The 18,166-nt window shown below is 44.9% G+C and overlaps 1 protein-coding gene across 3 annotated transcripts in view; it reads right to left on the bottom strand.

Annotated features, from left to right (window-relative positions):
- LOC111844927 (high affinity cAMP-specific and IBMX-insensitive 3',5'-cyclic phosphodiesterase 8A-like) overlaps positions 1 to 18,166 on the bottom strand; it is a 50,675-nt gene that overhangs the window by 13,575 nt on the left and 18,934 nt on the right. For all 3 annotated transcript variants that reach the window (XM_072717927.1, XM_023813849.2, XM_072717928.1), the window contains exons 2-7: positions 5,793 to 5,849; positions 2,949 to 3,139; positions 2,163 to 2,219; positions 1,624 to 1,678; positions 918 to 1,006; positions 393 to 471 (exon numbers count right to left, since the gene is read on the bottom strand). In XM_072717927.1, the coding sequence (XP_072574028.1) occupies positions 393 to 471; positions 918 to 1,006; positions 1,624 to 1,678; positions 2,163 to 2,219; positions 2,949 to 3,139; positions 5,793 to 5,849 (528 nt within the window). The remainder of the gene's footprint in view (positions 1 to 392; positions 472 to 917; positions 1,007 to 1,623; positions 1,679 to 2,162; positions 2,220 to 2,948; positions 3,140 to 5,792; positions 5,850 to 18,166) is intronic.

An 18,166-nucleotide genomic window follows, 5' to 3' on the forward strand; every position in this document is an offset into this window, starting at 1 on the left:
TTCCCCACTGCTGCTAGTCACGGGCGTTTGCCGAGAACACAAGCGGCCTTTTCATGGGGGACTGGAAACAGGCGCAAAAATAAGATACTTTGTCCTCACTGTGATGGCGGCTGACAAAAAAAAAAAGCAAGAGAAAGAGCTGGAAGGGAGCAGCGATATTATCACTGATACCATTGGTCACAGGATCGGTACTGTAGGCTAAAAATAAGTAAATAAACAGAAACTGATATAAACACAAACATAAACCTCAGCGACTGCACACAATGCATGAGATCGCTGTAGGTGGGTCTCATCTTTGGACGGACCTCTCTGGGACGGACCTCTTTCAGTCGAAGGAAAACTGTCTGTGGAACGCTGAAGGATGTGGAGGGGTGGATTCTTTGACAACCAACCTGGATCACTTGATCCTCACTTGTGATTTCTATGGCCTCTTGACTCTGCTCCACCGCGGTGAAAATAGCATTGCAGGCCCTGGGGGACAAAGTAAATATGAATATGTTTACATAAAAAAAACTTCAGACAATGGAAAAAGCCGAAAATCGAGACAGCAGACACCTTAAGGGGACACCGTAAGCTTCTCACAGATGACAGGTGGCTGGGTTTATCCATTAAATGAGTGATTATTTCACCCCAGGACAGAGGGAGAGGAGAGAGGACAGGGAGTGGCAGCTATTGTCCTGAACGGACACATGCACACACAACTACAACAAACAACAACGCACTGTTATGTCGGACGGCTTTATATACGTATCCATAGTTCTGTTTTTATACCGTTTTCAAATGGTTGCCAGGAAATATGGGTTTTTTTCGGACAAAGGGATGAAACGGAGCATGAAAGGTGGTTTGTTTTGAGCGACAGAGGATGCAGGCAGGGTGCAGAGCCGCCCGGCCGCCCGGCCGCCCACAGGGAGACTCACCGCAGCTTGAGCTGGGCGCGGACCTCGCCGTGTTGCAGCTGCAGGAGCTCGTTGTAACAGGCCGCCACGCTGGGATTCTCCACGTACCTCTGCGGGCCGGGCGGGAAGGACAAGCCGTCAGCTGAGGGGAGGGTGACGCACACCCTGACGTGCACAATCTAATTTGGGTCTCCCTCAGGTAGGCTGCCCGCTCGGCACGCGTGATTAGTGAGGTTTCAAAGCACTTTCCTTTAACGTTACGGTCAAAGCCGTGACGTTTTTGTCCTGGGGACCGTCGGCTTACGTCGAGCCCCAGCGTGTGATCAGAGGGGTGGGGCTGGATCGACCTTTTCAGGGGCTGGCCTAGTTTGCCTCTGCCCAGATCCGGCCAGGCAGAGGAGAATCTGGTGGGTGATGCTCACCAGGACAGTGCGGCACCGAGCCGACACACATCCCACGCAGCTCTGTCCCCGTGCTACTATTTAAAGGATCACCGTTTAATTATAAACTCATAAAAATAACTGTGATGTCCAAGGTCTGTCCGCACAGCCTTGGCGTGCAAAATGACAAAGCCAATCACAGCATCACTGCCACTCTCCGTCCATCCGGCGAGAATTAAAAAAAAAAAAAATTAAAAATCAGTAAATAAACATCCAGCAGTGGCCCCCGAGGCAGTGAATCGGGGCAGCTTGTGCCACGTAATGTCCGAAGGAGGGGTGTCACTCACCCGGTTGAAGCCCGCGGTAATAAGAGGCATCACCGAGGATTCCTCTCGCTCTGGCCTGACAGAACGACAGAACACACAACTGTCAAAGCACAGTGAATGTCAATACTCAAGCAGCACAGGGACAGTGAATATATATTTTATCCATATATGTGTGTCTATATAAAACACGGCCACGCATCCATCGTCACTCTTGCAAAACTGTTTATACAGTAGAGGGTTACAGGCAGCCTGTAACACGGGGCACAAGACAGGAGACGCCCTGGGGGATGGCAGCCACCAAGAGCGACACACACACACACACACACACACACACACACACACAATTCACCTAACTGTCTACGTCTGGATTGCGGGATTCAAGCCACAGCCCTGAAATTGTGTGACTACAGATACACAACTATGGCAAGTCGTGGGACAGGAATAGCCATGTGGCTCTTGGTGACGTTCTCCCTGGACACTGATCGGTGTGACGCAGCAGCTTGCGGGTGTATGGGGGGGGGGGGGGGTTGGTGCAGGGGTGCCGGCGGACGCACACCTACCTTTTCACAACGGCAACAATCACAGTGTTTTCCGAAAAGCTCACAGCTCTAATTGACCTAAATCAAGAAAGAAAGAAAAAAAAGGCCATTTATCAGAGTGGTGGACGGAGGCGAGGCCCTGAGTGAGCGCCGCGCCGCGCCGGTTATTCACGGCCCACTTCTCGTGGGTAGTGTCCCGGGACGGTAAACAGACGTGGTCCTGAAAGAGCACTCTGTTCACAGCTCCTCCATAAAGCTCTCTCAGTGGTCGCTGAGGGAGGGGCCGGCCCCCCCGACCTATAGATCGGGGGGAATTAATCAGTGCAGCAGGCATAGCGGCAGGATTATGCTCACGTTTGCAGACTTGTTTTGAGGCCTAAAGACAGAGCAGCGGTGGCGTCTTGCGGTGTGGGGGGGGCTTGGAGACACGACTGAAAAGGGGCCAGATAAATCCCTGGCTTGTGGTGGGGGCCCCTCAGCTTGTTACCTGATTCACGGTTTAACCTCCCCGGGACATTTACAGGGTCATACTACATCATCAGCAAAAAGTATTCATCATTCCAACGAATAACAGCAAAAAGTTTCTAAAAATGAATGGTCCTGTTATTTTTATTTGGAAAACCAAATATACATTCTCTACGAATTTAAAAATAGTTCACTCAGTTATAACAGGGAGGTAAAGATATGGACCCTATGGATAATGACTCACATGGCACAAGTTTTTTTCTCCCGCCAGCAAACCCGATACCCGCTTTGACCTCTCTCACATCATCCTGCCTTTTCCCGTGCAGTCCGGGAAAGACGTACCGGCACAAGGCTTCCGCGTCAAAGTATCTGGAATGTCTGTGGTCGATGATGATGATGTCGTGGTGCTTCTGCAGGTGACATTCCAGCGCAGACTCGGGGGTGCGGGCCACGCTGCAGCTGAAGTCGGCCTTTTCGCAGGCCCAGCAGAACCCACTGCTCTGACTGTCCTCTTTGGCAAAAACTAACAGTACCTAGAGTGGGGGCAGGGGGGGGGTGTCAGGGAAGGGCACAGGTTAGAGAGATCTGCGAGGGTGATCGCCGCATACAGGCTACAGAAGGGAGATTTGGGGGGGGTGGGGGGGGGCAGCCCTGTTCCCGCTCAGCCCATGGCTGCAGCCTCTGGAAATCATGGTGGAAAATGGAATCCCTGACTGCCTGGCATGGCAGCTGCCCGTTCCTGCCGCTCGGTCACGGCCACCAAGGCTGACGTGGATCCGGCAAGTCGAGCCGGCAGCCAGCCACACGCAGTCCTGCCAAGCGCTTTAACGTGACCCCTCACTCACTCACTCACTCACGCACACGCACGGCGCCAGCCCGGAGCGCGCGGGACTGGTGAGTCACTGCAATATAACCAGACGTCATCCTGACACGGGCAGTAACGCGGCGAGCCGGTCCGGGGAGCTGGGGGACTGCAGCACAGCTGCGAGACGCCATCGGAACCTTAGCAGTAACGTTTGCTTTTTATTCCCGAGCCCGATTTCATGATGGTTGCTTTTCTAAGAATCATAAACGATTTGTATATTCAGGCTAAAACTCAAACACAAGTAGATTTATTCCTACGTCGTGTGGGTCAAACTGACCTTGCAAGTTGGCTGCCCTGCAGACACAAAATCGTGCACTTTATTTGTTACACACACACACACACAATGATCAGATTTTATGCTGATATTTTTTCTTAACAATCTAACAGTACAAGCTGAAATTCTGTCAGAAAGCTGCAGATTCTCAGGAACGTCATTAGGGATTACTATATGTTCCATATTTTACTCTGCTGCAATGACTCTAAATACATAACTGTCAAAGATAATTTATAACATTTAGGACAAGAAATGCATTCAATCTGTTATTTTTAAATAATACTATTAATGTATTAATTATGTATCTCACATATCAGAGCTGTTTATTCAATTGACAGCATATTCAGAATATTATCGAGTCTCTGTGGTCAGGCGTCACAAATTATTTTACGTCCTGAATACCTGGGGAAGAAAAAGTTTTTGAAATTTTGCTGACTGAAAACAATATTACGACAAGTTTTAAAGATTTTAGTTCAATAGACTGGATGTAGAAAGGTCTGTTCTGTTTAGTGCAAGTTTAGGGGGGAAAAAAAAAACATCTTTGAAAAGTCAGGCACAAATTGATACATTAGAATTACATGGCTGTCAGCTCATATTTAAAAAGTAGGATGAGACATGTATTAGTGATCAGTTGTATAAAAATGTGTCGACCTCGTGAGAGAGGGAGGGCATAATCGGGATCATCCGTGGAGCCAAAATGACAAAAACAGGAAAGGGAAATCTCCCAGTTTCATTTTCCTCCTGTAATTATATGCAGAGTGTCAGCTTTCAGGTGAAGCTGCATAGAGGCCCCCTTGGTAGCCCGCAACATTGCCTGAAAGTATTTCCGTTAACGGAGGATGTGTCTCCCTCTGGCCTGCACTATGCTGCACCCACCAATATCCCCCATATAACTTTGTTTCTGACAGTAGTCTTAAGAACAAAAGAAAAGCTGAATTTCAAGGCAGAGAAACATATGCAAAGGTACGTTCAACCCTTACACTGAATCATTCTGTACTGCCCATGCATGTCCAGAACATAGTGGACCACACTAGCCGTACCCTTTCTGTTTTCAGGTGCCAGTCCCACAAAGAGGCTGGCATTTCTCATCATGTGATCTGTTTTTCTTCCTTTCATTGTTTCATTCCTTCTTTCTGTCTTCCCCTTTTCCCTGTTTCATGTATTGTTCTGTATAAATGGTGTAGTCATGTATTACAACACACGCTATGTAAAGTGCTTTTGGGAGACACTTGTGAAAGGCAGTAGATAAAAATGAATTGAACTGAACTGAATGAACAGAGACGGAACCAAAACAAAATACAACCCTGATAAATAAAACTTTGCATTTCACATCAAGCCATGAGTTGGGGGGGAGCATGTTTAGGACGCACAATACGATGAACGACTGAGCGCAGCCAGCGGTTTAGCCATGACGGTGACACCAGGCCCCACACTCTCAGCACAGCATTCATAAAGTCCACTGTTCATTATGGTATGTCCATCCTAACTCGTTTTGGCCCTGGTTGCCTGGGCAGCAGGAAAGTGTGGCTTACACAATGGGCCTATTAAGAGCTTGATAGGATTGGGGATTGTTTACAACACTGAAAGACGTCTGGGAAGCACAGTATTAATGGTCAGTTGAGCAAAAAAAAAAACAGGAGGTTGTAGTGTTACGCAGCAAACCCCAGGACTGTGCCTTCCTTCACATTCCAGAGGAGAGAGCACTTACTTCTTTAACATGGCTAAGACACTATTAAAATCCAAAGACACCATGTCAAAATACAAGTCAGACTGTCTTTTGTTTTCCGAATGTTGTGAAAGTTCCACAACACCCACGGGTTTGGGATTCTGAACAGGCCTATCACAGATCATGGATTCCGATTTTAGATTATGATTAGGGCAAATTCTCCAGGTCCCTGCATTCAAGACACACACACACACACACACACACACACACACACACACACACACACACATCAGCGATGACATTATGTCCAGGTATAAACAAAGACAGAATTTAAACAGCAGTTTCAGGGTCACAAGTCCCAGGTACGAGACGAGACGATACCTGAAGCTGATCTTCGTAAAGCCTCATTGGTCCGAACTGCACCTCTGTGAATGTGGCCTGCAAGACAAACAGTCATAAAAATGTATACTCATAAGCAGGGCTTCCTAAGCCTGACCCCTTTAAACCATCTCAACCGTTAATTTAAACATCACTGTTAAATCCCCACATCCATATTATTTCATACGGAAACTGCAAAATGAAGTGGCCGGGTTTCACTCACATTATACCTAGTTGTACACACATTTGCAGACGGACGCCACCTTCCCATAATCCCTAAAATCAGCATGTGGGATATCAAATACATTTAAATTCTCTGGCAATTAGCAGAAGAGCAAGGTAACAGAAGAGATCAGAGTTTGCTCCAATTGAAGAAAAGAATGTTCTGCCTGCTAATAATTTAGCTTCCTTCCTCCTAATGGAACGCCGCACAGGGGTTAGTAACCATGGAAACACAGTCCTCCGCTGGATAGCATTCCCTGCAGAATTCCAGCTCTCAGTAAACAAACTGGGCATGTGAGAAAGACTCTGAACGCGTGTAATCACTGCTTACAAAACAGAAGCCCCCCCCCCCACCCCCTTGAAAAAGTACCGCTTCTATCAATGAGAGGCGAGGATTCCGAGGATAGGCACATGCCAAACCCAGTACCTGCTCGTGGGGCACATGCGGGACAGGCTAAGGGGGCAGACAGTATACCGGCAATCACTCAGCCAGGGGCGGTCGGGGGGTTGTGGTGATACACAAGAGCTGAAATCTGACAGCGATGCCTGAGTTGCGCAGCCTCAGACTGCTTTGAAACTCGAAAGCGGCCTTCGTTTTTGATCGGTGCTTTCGGTGAGCACATTCCCAGAATGACGCACCCATCAGCTTCAAACGCAACCTCCCAATGCCTTTAAGCTGTCCCACAGCTATTTTTAAGTCAATCAAATAAAATTTCTGTACTGTCAGAAAAAAATCCATCTATATTTTGCACCTCTTCCTGTCAAATATGTTTAAGCTTAAAAAATGTTTAAAAATGTTTTTTACATAATGTAAAACAATTTCAAAGAAACAAAACCCTAAAACCTCACAAAAGCGTAATTACACTGAACACCAGATACAGCTTGGTTAGTCGTCTCCTGTCCAGGGATGGACGAATAGGGGCTGAACAGAGCGTCATCCCACGGGAAGGATGTCCTCCATTCACCGATGGCGACAGACTCAACAGAATTCTGGGCAATGTTGTCTAGCAGACACAGCTGGGCCTTCGTGATGTACCCAGCTTTTACATATGTCCATCCCTCCGGTGATAAAGAACAAACTGCAACACAGAGATCTGCGCCAATCAGGATGAGAAAAGCTATGGTACAAGCCATGGGGGGTGTTTCATTGAAACTGGGGGAACTGACCCCCCCCCCCCCAGTTGCCCTAGTCGAAATTGCAATTATTTGGCAATTTGAACATCTATGCTATGTTGACACTGTCATGTTTTCATTTAAAAATGAAGTTTTCAAACAAAAACAATCACCATCCACACAGGCGTTTTCACATTGTTTACAGAAGGATTTCCATACACACTGAAACCAGTGAAAACCTGAAAAATATGACACAGCTATGAGTCTACATTGGGCATGTGCACATCAACACAGTTTCTTTTTTGCACAAATATGCAGCAGTCACATTGAGTAAAATGCTGTGTAGCTGCATACAGGTCAGCGACAGGGACAGCGCCATTCAAAGTGGCTCCACCATATTCGCCATATTGGAATACTTTATACTTCCATGTAGGGTGACCAGGTGACCAATCAGACCAATCAGGGATGGGCCACGTGATGAGCAGTGACCAATTATGGCACTTTTACAGTCTGCATTTTCAGATGTCTCTGTTTTCACTCATCCACACTGCAATGCTAAAACGGAATTTTCAGAAGTATACGGCTCTGAGCGCGTTGTCAAAAGTCTCCATTTTTGGGGGCTGGAAACTCTGGAGTAGTGTGGACGAAGGGTGGAAAAGGAGACTTATGTCTGCATTTAAAAAAAACAAAGCTGTGTGGACGTAGCCTATGCCAGTGAGAAAAAGAGATGACTTCTCTTGCATTAGATAAATTACGTTTTAAGTGTTTTCCCTGGCTAGCTAACAGAAGGTATTATGCATGGATTTAGCAGCTGTTTGTTTTGGTTAGTTGTTGAAATGCAGTTGTTTGTCGTCAAGGCTCAGTGAATCAATGGTGTTGAGAGGTTATAATTGTGTTCTATCGTGGCACTTTGCACCTTCGCATAAGCAGTTTGTTGGTACCCTACAGGCAAGCAAAATAATAGATTATGTGTACATCTGATACGCGAGTTAACACAGAGTAAGCAAGATTCTTTTTCGTCCTGTACTCACAAAAGTAGTGAGGGTCAATGTGTTGAGATGGAAAAACTGAAGTTAATAGCCACATCTAGTTCTCAAAATCCAACCGAAAAGGCTCCCAAAATTCTCTGTAATGCATAGATCTCTCCACATTTGGCTGGTTTACTTCTTGACAGTTCAGCTTTTTTGTTTTCCTAACACCAAGAATTATGGGCAAATGTAAACACCATGACACATAAGGATTGCCGAGCTAAGAAACACAGATGACTTGCCAAACATACACGTTCTACTCTCCGCAAGTCACACGCATCGTAAGAGAAGTGTCACATGATGACGTTTTCCAGGAAACATAGAGCCGTTCCTCTGCCGGTTGTGTACGTAACACAGTTTCCTCTGGATACCTTGGCCATTGTCTGGTGGCGTACTAGAGTTAGCCCAACATCATTTTTTGGGATGGAATGCCTCTTTAAATCCAAGCAGCTAAAAACAAAAAAACTTCTCACTATCCTTAGGACTCACGTAAGGTTGAAGTCCGCACCTCCGGCACACAAAAGCACGTGAACGCTACTCAGCCTGACGGAAACCAAAAACATTCGCTCTGATTGCTGCCCTCAACAATAACAGGCTCTTTTTAAATCCCTTGGCGTGAAGACAGCTACAATTCCTATCACGCCACATTTGCCAAAGGATTGGATTACTCCTTTAGCAGGGCCCAATATTCCCAGGCAGGGGATGACAGCACAGCTGAGTGGCACGCACCTACTCTATTTACTTAGCAGTGTAGCCTCTGACCCCATATCCTGCCGATTGGGGATATCCAGCCCTGTGGACCTGCTGGCCACAAAAGCCCTTCATACAAACTGGAAGAGTGACTCTCCACTAAAGTGAAAAACAGGAAATTTGATGACATTGTTCGCCGTTCGGACGTCAGCACGGAGAGATATAAAGGGGTAAACAGCTTCCAAGCCGCTCGCAGAAGTTCCAGGAGGACCAGGACCCAAGCGAGGCGGCCAAGCAGCCTGCCAGTGCCCGCCCCCTCCACTGCTGCACCATCGCATGCGTTGTTGGCTCCGCTGCACTGCGTGCACACTAACCGGACGCCCACCGGCATGCGACGGCCCGAATGAAAATATTGGCTAAACGACGTGCCACAATAGGGGTTTCAGCTACTTCTAGGAACCGCTCAGGGCAGCCCAGCCCGGCGGTGAAAGATATCCGGCTTGGCTTTTATGCTGAAGTAGCAGCTGCAAATACGGTCTCCGTTTTAACATTCAGCTGATTCTCAAGATACGCAGACTTTCCCTAATCAGGAAAGAAAAAGCACATCAGCTCAGAATTTCTCTGTAAGGTTAAGCTTAAAAATAACTGCCTAAAAGTTTAATGCTGCGAACACAATAAAAGTAGCCCCTCCCACAAAAATCAGCATAACCTGGCATGGGCCAATGTGAAAAAAAGACCTACGCTTAAAAATAGGGTCACGTCCCTCTCATAACCAGCTACTCCTACCCAAAAAGTGAGGCTTTGCAGAAGAGTTGCGCGTCCCCTGTTTACTCCAGGTGTAGGAGTCATTACTACGGTAGAGTATACAGTACTGTGTACAGCACTGTGTACTAGAACCTACAGAGTAGTGATCGGTTGTGGAAGAAATTAAATAAGCCATCTGGAGAGAGGAACGACTGAACGACGCAAGCTGGGCACAGGACAATTTTAACGCACCAGTCACCACCCTCAGTCACGCCTAACTGTAAAAATTCACATTTACACAGATTTATACTCTCATGATGCAGCAGGACATCTGGGGGTCATAATGAATCCGTAGCGACGGCTCCATGTCCCCAGAGCTTCTAGCATCAATGGACTCTCCTGGAAGCCACTGGCTTTTAGTTCAGTGGGAGAAATGAGCAGCTGACATTTAAAGGTTGACCTGCCTCAATAACCGGCTAACTGGTTCTGCCCGACGACAGCAGACTTTACAAACTAAATGGCACAGAAAACCTGAGGCTTTTAAGAACGCGCGTCCTCACTCATTTAGTCATTTTCAGTTGTGAATCAGAATCAGCTGTTACCATCCACACCCAAAGGGTGTGTGTAGCTCCTGTCCATCATAGTCCAAGACCAGGCAGTAGCTTTTTACAGGATGTGGTCACATGACCCGTCAGTGATTGGTGGAGCTGGCATTGAAGAGGAGGGGCTAATTCAGTGATCTGGTCACATGTCCTGGAAGGCTCAGCCAGTGCTGCCCCAGGCTGCTAATCTGATAAAAAATATATGCAAAATCAGTATGAGGATCAAACTTTGGATCATAATATTTACATTTGTAAATGTACTATGGTCAGCAAAGGATGTAAAAGCCTCAATATGAAATTAAATTCTGATGCCCATATAATTGATCTTGTAATTTTACATCACCAAATAATTATAACCTGCAACTAACCTGAAAATATTCTTTTCTTCTTATATAAAATTCTATGCCATACAATGTCAGTTTTAGTTGGCATGCATCTTTAAGGACCCATACAAGTTTGCTTGATAAACTGAATTGCACATCCATCCATCCATCCATCCATCCATCCAGCCCTCCCAAAGCATCTCCCAAGGCAAATGCGATTCACATAGACCCTCATGACAAGTACCCAGACTGGGGAGATTGGAGCCCCGCCCAGGAGACAAACCTGGGGAGGGAGCTCATGAGCGAGGGCCAGGTGGCCGGGCTGCTACTCATGGTGGCTGGGAATGGATGGATGGATGGATGGACATTCAGTTTATCAATCAAACTTATATGTGTAAAATGACAAAAAGACTCAACGAGGGAGTTAATCATTATGGATTTAATTTTTACAGCTGAGGAACCACTAAATATATTTCAATGAGAGAATCAAATACTTCTAAGCTAAGAAGTAAACCAGTACCAAAAGGAGAATGGCAGGATTATTCTGGCCATGCCAAGGTGTTTAGGCTGCTCTCGGAAGCGGACACTAGGGGGCGTACAGCTCCGCAGATGGTCTCCACGCCATGTTGTCGTCCTTAAGGCGAGGACGAGACCACAACACATCACTATCTACTGCCAATGCTGCCCGCACTGACCTGAGCCAGAAACACCTGACGTTCTCCTGGTGCCACAACTGGCATGAACATACGTAGTAAACAACAAAGTGGAATAAAGATACAAATCTCATTTTATCGATAGAAAAGAAGCTCCGGCGAAAGGGTTTTCCACAAAATATGGGATACGCAGAAAAACGGTGAAAAGCTTTACACCAGGAATTTTGGTGGCCTTTGAACCTGGATAAGGTGCGTGGGTCACCAGGACAATGTTCCAAATGTCCAAAAACGGTTACATATCCCCGACACTGATGCACTAATCCCACTTCAGTGCAAAGCTGACACAGGAAAGTGGAATGACAGCCTCTGAACAAATGAGTCTTAGGCTCAGAAAGAGATCCGGCGGCCTGAATGGCCACCAAGCCGGCCTGCAGAGAGGTGACCCGCGTCAGTGCTTCGGGAAAGTAGGCCACATCCAATCAGCAGCCTATATCCGCCGACCGGACACAAAATACACAAAAATAAATGACCAGCTAGCTAATAGAAGGTATTATGCACGAGTGGACCTCAGGAATGGCTGTTGGATCTCAGCAAGCATGTAGCTGTTATACCTAGACGCAACCCCAATCACTCGAGAAAAAACACCAATTTGATATAGATAAACCATGGAAATAAGGGGTGTATCTGCTCCTCTGACGCACTCGCACATTTTAAAAACGGCCTCTCTTTTGAGATGGTCCCTTGAGCCCAGAAGGCCTTTCTGCTCAAACTCCCGTTCATCTCTGTCGTGGTTCTAAGGCGTTCTCCCGCGGCCCACCCTGGAGATTAATGGCGCCGTTCAGGGTTACGGCCACCACACCTGACCTCTACACGCTGCCCGGCAAAGTCGCACACAGCTGACAAGCCACACAAGGTCTCACCAAGTACCCTTTTCACAGATTCACTTCCCCTAAGCACCAGTCACCTTCTCCAGCTACGCCATCCCACCTCTGTTGGCTAAAAGGCTCTGGCAAGAATCAGAGATGCTGCGAAAAACGGCTCCGCGGCCTACTGACGCACTTCAGCTCAGCTGCACGCCAGACAGCGACTTCTGAACACTAATATTACGAGGAACGCTTCAAAAGGCCTGAAACTTTTAGGAGTTCAGTCTGTTTTACAAAAACTAGTCTACAACAAATCTTGGCAACAAAATAATTAAAAAAAAAATGAACATCACGGGGAAATAAACACAGTTATAAAACAGAAAAATAAAATCAGCGGCCAAGTGGGACTGTTAACACTGTCATCTTAAGCCCTATGACTTTCATTAAACTTCCAGAAAATCCATGCCGTGTTAAGAATTTAAAATATAAACTGAAATGTAAACTGAAATGTAAACTGAAAGGATCGGCTCAGGATGTGATGGAGTAGCATTCAATGGGGTGTTCAGTCTACTCATGATCAGGATACAAAACGTACCATACTCTGCAAAAATAAAAATAAAAAAACACTAAAAAGACACTAAATTCCTACTCAGGTCAAGACTGAACAACTCCGACAGAAAGATGACACTGAAAGCTTCTCAGTCTCCTTGACATTTCAGAACAAAACAGATGATTGTTTTTTCTTTACAGATATATTTTTATTTGAAATGGTCTTTCTGTTCTACACTCAGACCGCAGCCTCCTTGACGGCTCCTGGCACATGCCGGTCTGCACAGAGCCTACAGGGTTCCCACTGTCGCTAGTGGACGCTGACGTCTGTGCCGGGACGTGGCGGCCAAGTGGCCGCCTGCTATTGGCGCTCCGGCACAAATCGCCGTCGCGTCGCAGGAACAGTCTGACCCTCGCTCAGTCTGCAGTTTTTATCTCTCGCCGCCGCAGATAAAGAAAAAAGAACACAAACGTACTGTGAAGCAGATAGAGAGCAACCAGGCCGTACAGAAAGGCAGCGAACATCAGGCTTGAATATTTATTACAGAGGAGAGACACACCGGATCAATTCTTCATGACAGAAAGCTGGTCACAGAGCATCCTGCAGCGATCAATTAATACTGCAGGTTACTCATTACCAGGGGCAGTGCTACAGCTGTATTAGTCACCTAAAAATATTCTTTAGCCCCCCCCAAATAAATGTATGCTCATTAGTTTAACTAATGTGGGCCATTTCCATCAGACCCCCTAGTAAATGCTTAACACCCCCCCCCTTTTCATAAAACAGTGTAATGTGCAATAAAGGAAAGCTGTGGCTTGATATCAAATATCAAACCTTATGCAGATATATTTTTTTAAATCTAAAACTATTATGAAGCCCTACAACAATCAGCAGTCATAGGTAAAGGTGTTACAAGTTTAACTTACAAAATCAGCTTTAGAAAAAAAGCAGAGACTGGTAAATTGGTTTTTTCCCATACTTTAAAACTTCATTTTATAAATTTTGTTAACAGCAAACATCCATAATCTCACATACGGGTAAAAAAAATAATCGTTTTCTTCCCTTATATTAAGAAACCACTTTAAATAATTATTAGTTATTAATAAGCCATCACTGTAAAGCTTAATGATTACAACTTAGCATAAGTACAGAAATGTTAGCATAAGTACAGAAAACAGGAAAGCAGGAAATTGTGTGTAACACAAAAATACTGCATATATATGGCTTCTTATTTTAAAGTAGCATTAAAACGGGCATATTCCTTTATGCAATATGCATCGCCTGACGCACTTTTAGCATGCAGGTACCTGCAGTAGCCGTTAGCAGCACAGAAATAAGGAATAACAACAGACCTGCCACCAGCTTAAGGAGAATTAAGTCTGACATAAGAGAGCGAGCGAGAGCCGCTGAATCTCAAGGCAGAGCAGGTCAGGTGATCACCATTACACAAGTCTCCAGAAAACCCACTTCTGCTTGGAGAAGCATGTCAGTGTCATTTAAAAAAGTCGAGTTGTCGTTTCCGGCCTATTTCCAGGGTGACTGAGGCGTTCAGGGTTAACGGATGGAGATTTGAGAATACATTAATATGTATCTATGGTGTTTGAAATCCTCAAAGCCAAGTATCCTGCAAAGTTACATAGCATCAAAGACATCTGCAAAAATCAGTACCCCACCAGAAAACGCCCGGCTCCCCAAGTTACAGACATGCACTATTTGAAGCAGCTTAGGTGCAGGCCAGCCAAGGGAATCCGACGAATCAATCAGGCCACTCTGACGCATAAGGCCGCCTTGCCAAGGTATTTCCATATTGCCAGTATTAGCTGTGCGCAAACTGGGCTTGATATGGATCCTAAGAACTTGCCCACTGACACAGCAGAAGACAGTCACCCTGGGTTTGAAGACAGAGGTGAAAATCAGGACTTTGACTCATCAGAAAGGCAAGAGTCGACAAGATTCAGAACAGAACACATTCCACTCTGAATTTAGACCGTTAAAACAGGGGAAAAAGTATTCAAAGATGGTGGCCTGAAACAATGAAAGATAATGACTAATATTTGCATTTTCTCATTAATATTGAAAGTTAAAGGTTAAGCACCTTTAAAAATATAGAAATTAACATCTCTCCTTCATGTTCCCCAGAACTTCTTCCCCACACTTAGCCAACAACCTACTCAGCAAATGCGATGGCCTGTCATTCGGCAATATTTGGCATGTCTATCGACATGCTAGTTTCAAAACATTGTCACATGACACTCAATAGTTAAAAAAAAACAACAAAAAAAAAAACCAGGAGAACCTGAAATTGACAAAAACCATTAAAGATAATCCTAGCATCCCACAAACATAAAGCATGCTAACGGGTGTCTATCGCTAAATGTCAGAGTGACATAAGACACCATCTAACTGGATCTAATATTAGCAATTCATAACACTCACACACATCCATTTACATCAGCCTTAGCTTAAGACAACTATTCAAGTAAATATTAAAATATACTATTAAAGTAGTGCTGACATAACTTTAATGAGCAACAAAATCATTCTGTAAGCAATCTGTTGAGACTAGTAGTAGGAATAAATATTAATAATCAGAATAATATTAAAAGTACAGTAACTAGAGAGACATAGCAGGGTGTCCCATCACTGATGTTATTTTGGAAGGCTGCTGCGTTTGCCCCCTCAGGCCTGCAGGACGAGCCTAACCTCACTGCACCATGGGGAAGGTAGTGGCTAACTAGCGCCACTGTAGCTAGGCGATGGGAAGCGAAATTAAGCTGCGCCTTTAAAACCCACTCGCTCCAGTTCTTCGGCTCCCACTCTGTCGACGGTCTGGCCCAGTTACTCCCCAGCTTGTGTATAGGCTTCCCCCCCTCCGTCACTGCCTCCTTTTCACGATGCGCACCAGACACTAAATTTGTACCCAGTAAGTCTACAGGCCTCGATGTGTCGTTCAATGTCGTACCTACTTGGCTCCTGCCCTTGTGGATTTTGACCTCGCTTGTTTGCATTGCGGTTTTCTACTGTGTTCAGACTGGGCAGAAAACAGTCGCACAGCATTTGAACAACCGACACCTGCTTCATCACGTTTAGGGACCCCGGGCAAACAGGAACTGACAGGCAAGGCAACCAGCTTACTGGAAACCTTGTATATGATGGACCAGGTAGGTAATTATTATGTGGGGAAAAAAATCTCATTGTTTCCTTTTTTCCCCCTCATCTTAGACAGGACATTCATCCTGAAGATTCTTGATTTTGACTGAAAAAATATATAATATGCTGGTCTATAGCTGAGATCTAGTATTTCATAACCAGGAAAAAACACACTGGACTCTATTCACCTTGAGGTCACTTTATTGCTGAACTGAGCTACTTAATACTTTGCTATAAATCCCACTGTGACAGTAACAGCTCGCTAATGCAGGCAGAACACCTGTGGTGGATGACATCAGTGAAGGTTTCCACCAATAGGAGACATCAGCACCATCCATTGCTGCACTCCTTCAGATAATCATTAAATACAGTCTATCACGCCTTATTAGAAGGCTGTAATTAATTGCATGTCAGCTGTGAAACATGCATAATTTTGGGTTTTGGAGAATGTAAATTCAGTCAAAATGTTGAACCAGTAGAACAGTCTATAAAGCAGCAATGATAACATTTTATCATTAACACCTATTTACCATTTACTGTAGGTTAATTATGCAGGGAGGTGACCCAGGCTAATGCAATAAAATCAGTACAATAAGCGAAACAAATGTTTCTCTTAGTTCTGGCTAAAACAATGGATTAAGTTATTTAATCAAATAGTTCTTAGTACAGTACATTACTATACGCAAGATGACACAATAGATTACAGAGATTTAGCAACGGAATGAAAAATCAGGGGGAAAAGATGAAAATACCAATACTAGGAAAAACCAAAAAGTGATGCTTTACTCCTTACAAGGAGAAACCGTGAGTTAGTCCCCAAACACAAGAAAACGACATCGGGAAGAACAAATGACGAATGTCACTGTGAGGGCCTGACTGCAACTGGAAGCTTCATCCAGGAGACTCCGACCTGTAGAGATGGTGCATTAGCAGTACCTGTCTCACTGTAGGAGACATATAGTCAAAATGATGCCCCTAAAACTGGAGCTGATTGGAAGAAATGGGGAGGAAGTAATCACAGCAAAATGTAGACCGTAGCTTTCCGTTTCTCAGCAAATACTGGCTGAGAAGATTCACAAAAAAAAAAACAAAGACTATCCAGACAGAACCAGCACTGGTCTGATATCTGTGGGGAAAAAAATCACAGCATACCAAGCATGTAAGGAACTGGCTGTCAGCTGGGGACGACGGGAAACATAAACCTCTCCTCTAATGCAAATACTGTGAGGGCAAAACACACAATTACTCCAGAGGATTAAAAATCCCCTTTTACACAAATGAAGCCTCGTGACTTTAGCACGATGGGATTTGTATCTTTGACAAATGTCCACTATCATGGAGACCAGAAGCACGGAGAGGATAGCTAAAACATATACGCCTTCAGTACAAAGCAATCCCCACCTTTGCAACTAAAATGGTTTAAAAAAAAGGAGTCCATAACATTTACCACCTGGAGCTCGATGCAGCATTATTACAAAAAGACACACATAAATTCCAGAAGGCTCTGAAAAAAACAGTGCAGGCTAACTGCTAAGTAAACATCAGTAGTGTCCCATTTTAGACGAGCATTTCAAAAGCCTTAAGGAACTATCACATGCCATCTCATGATTTAGGCCTTTTAACTTTGGGGGGGGGGCACACTAGCTTGTGAATGCAGCCTTATTTCTGATGACTATTTAAAACAGAATAGAAAGGCTTGTCAGTATAACCACTCACCTTGGCAGGGCACGCTGACATGCTATCAGGCAACCAACGTTTGATGTGCGAATTTTTAGGTTGGGAAGCGCAGCCAAAACATTTTCTTTTGACCACAGTTTGGGATCCTCAGTAAGGTTAAGTAAGGTTAAAAATCCTTTGGTGAAAATAATGTATATTCACATGGTGCGATGCACCCATTAGCTAAAACATCAAACAATTGGACACTCATCCAAAAAGAGTCAAAACTTTCAAATGCCTCATCCATCCATCCATCCTTCCATCCTACAACTATTTGTTCGGTTCAGTCTAGAGATTCAGATACACTACATTGCCAAAAGTGTGTCGACATCCCTAAAACATAATAACATAAGAAATTTACAAAACGAGAGGAGGCCATTCGGCCCATCAAGCTCATTTGGGGAGAACTTAACTAATAGCTCAGAGTTGTTAAAATCTTATCTAGCTCTGATTTAAAGGAACCCAGGGTTTTAGCTTGCACTACACTAGTAGGAAGACTATTCCATACTCTAACTACACGCTGTGTAAAGAAGTGCTTCCTCAAATTCATTTTAAAATGTTCTCCCGCTAATTTCCACTTATGGCCACGAGTTCTAGTATTTAAACTAATATTGAAATAGCCATTTGGCTGAACAGCATCCAGACCCATTAGAATCTTATATACCTGGATCATGTCCCCCCTTAGTCTCCTTTGCTCAAGGCAAAACAGATTCAGCTCAGCTA

Source organism: Paramormyrops kingsleyae, chromosome 11 (genome assembly GCF_048594095.1).
Source record: "Paramormyrops kingsleyae isolate MSU_618 chromosome 11, PKINGS_0.4, whole genome shotgun sequence".
Lineage (NCBI taxonomy): Eukaryota > Metazoa > Chordata > Actinopteri > Osteoglossiformes > Mormyridae > Paramormyrops > Paramormyrops kingsleyae.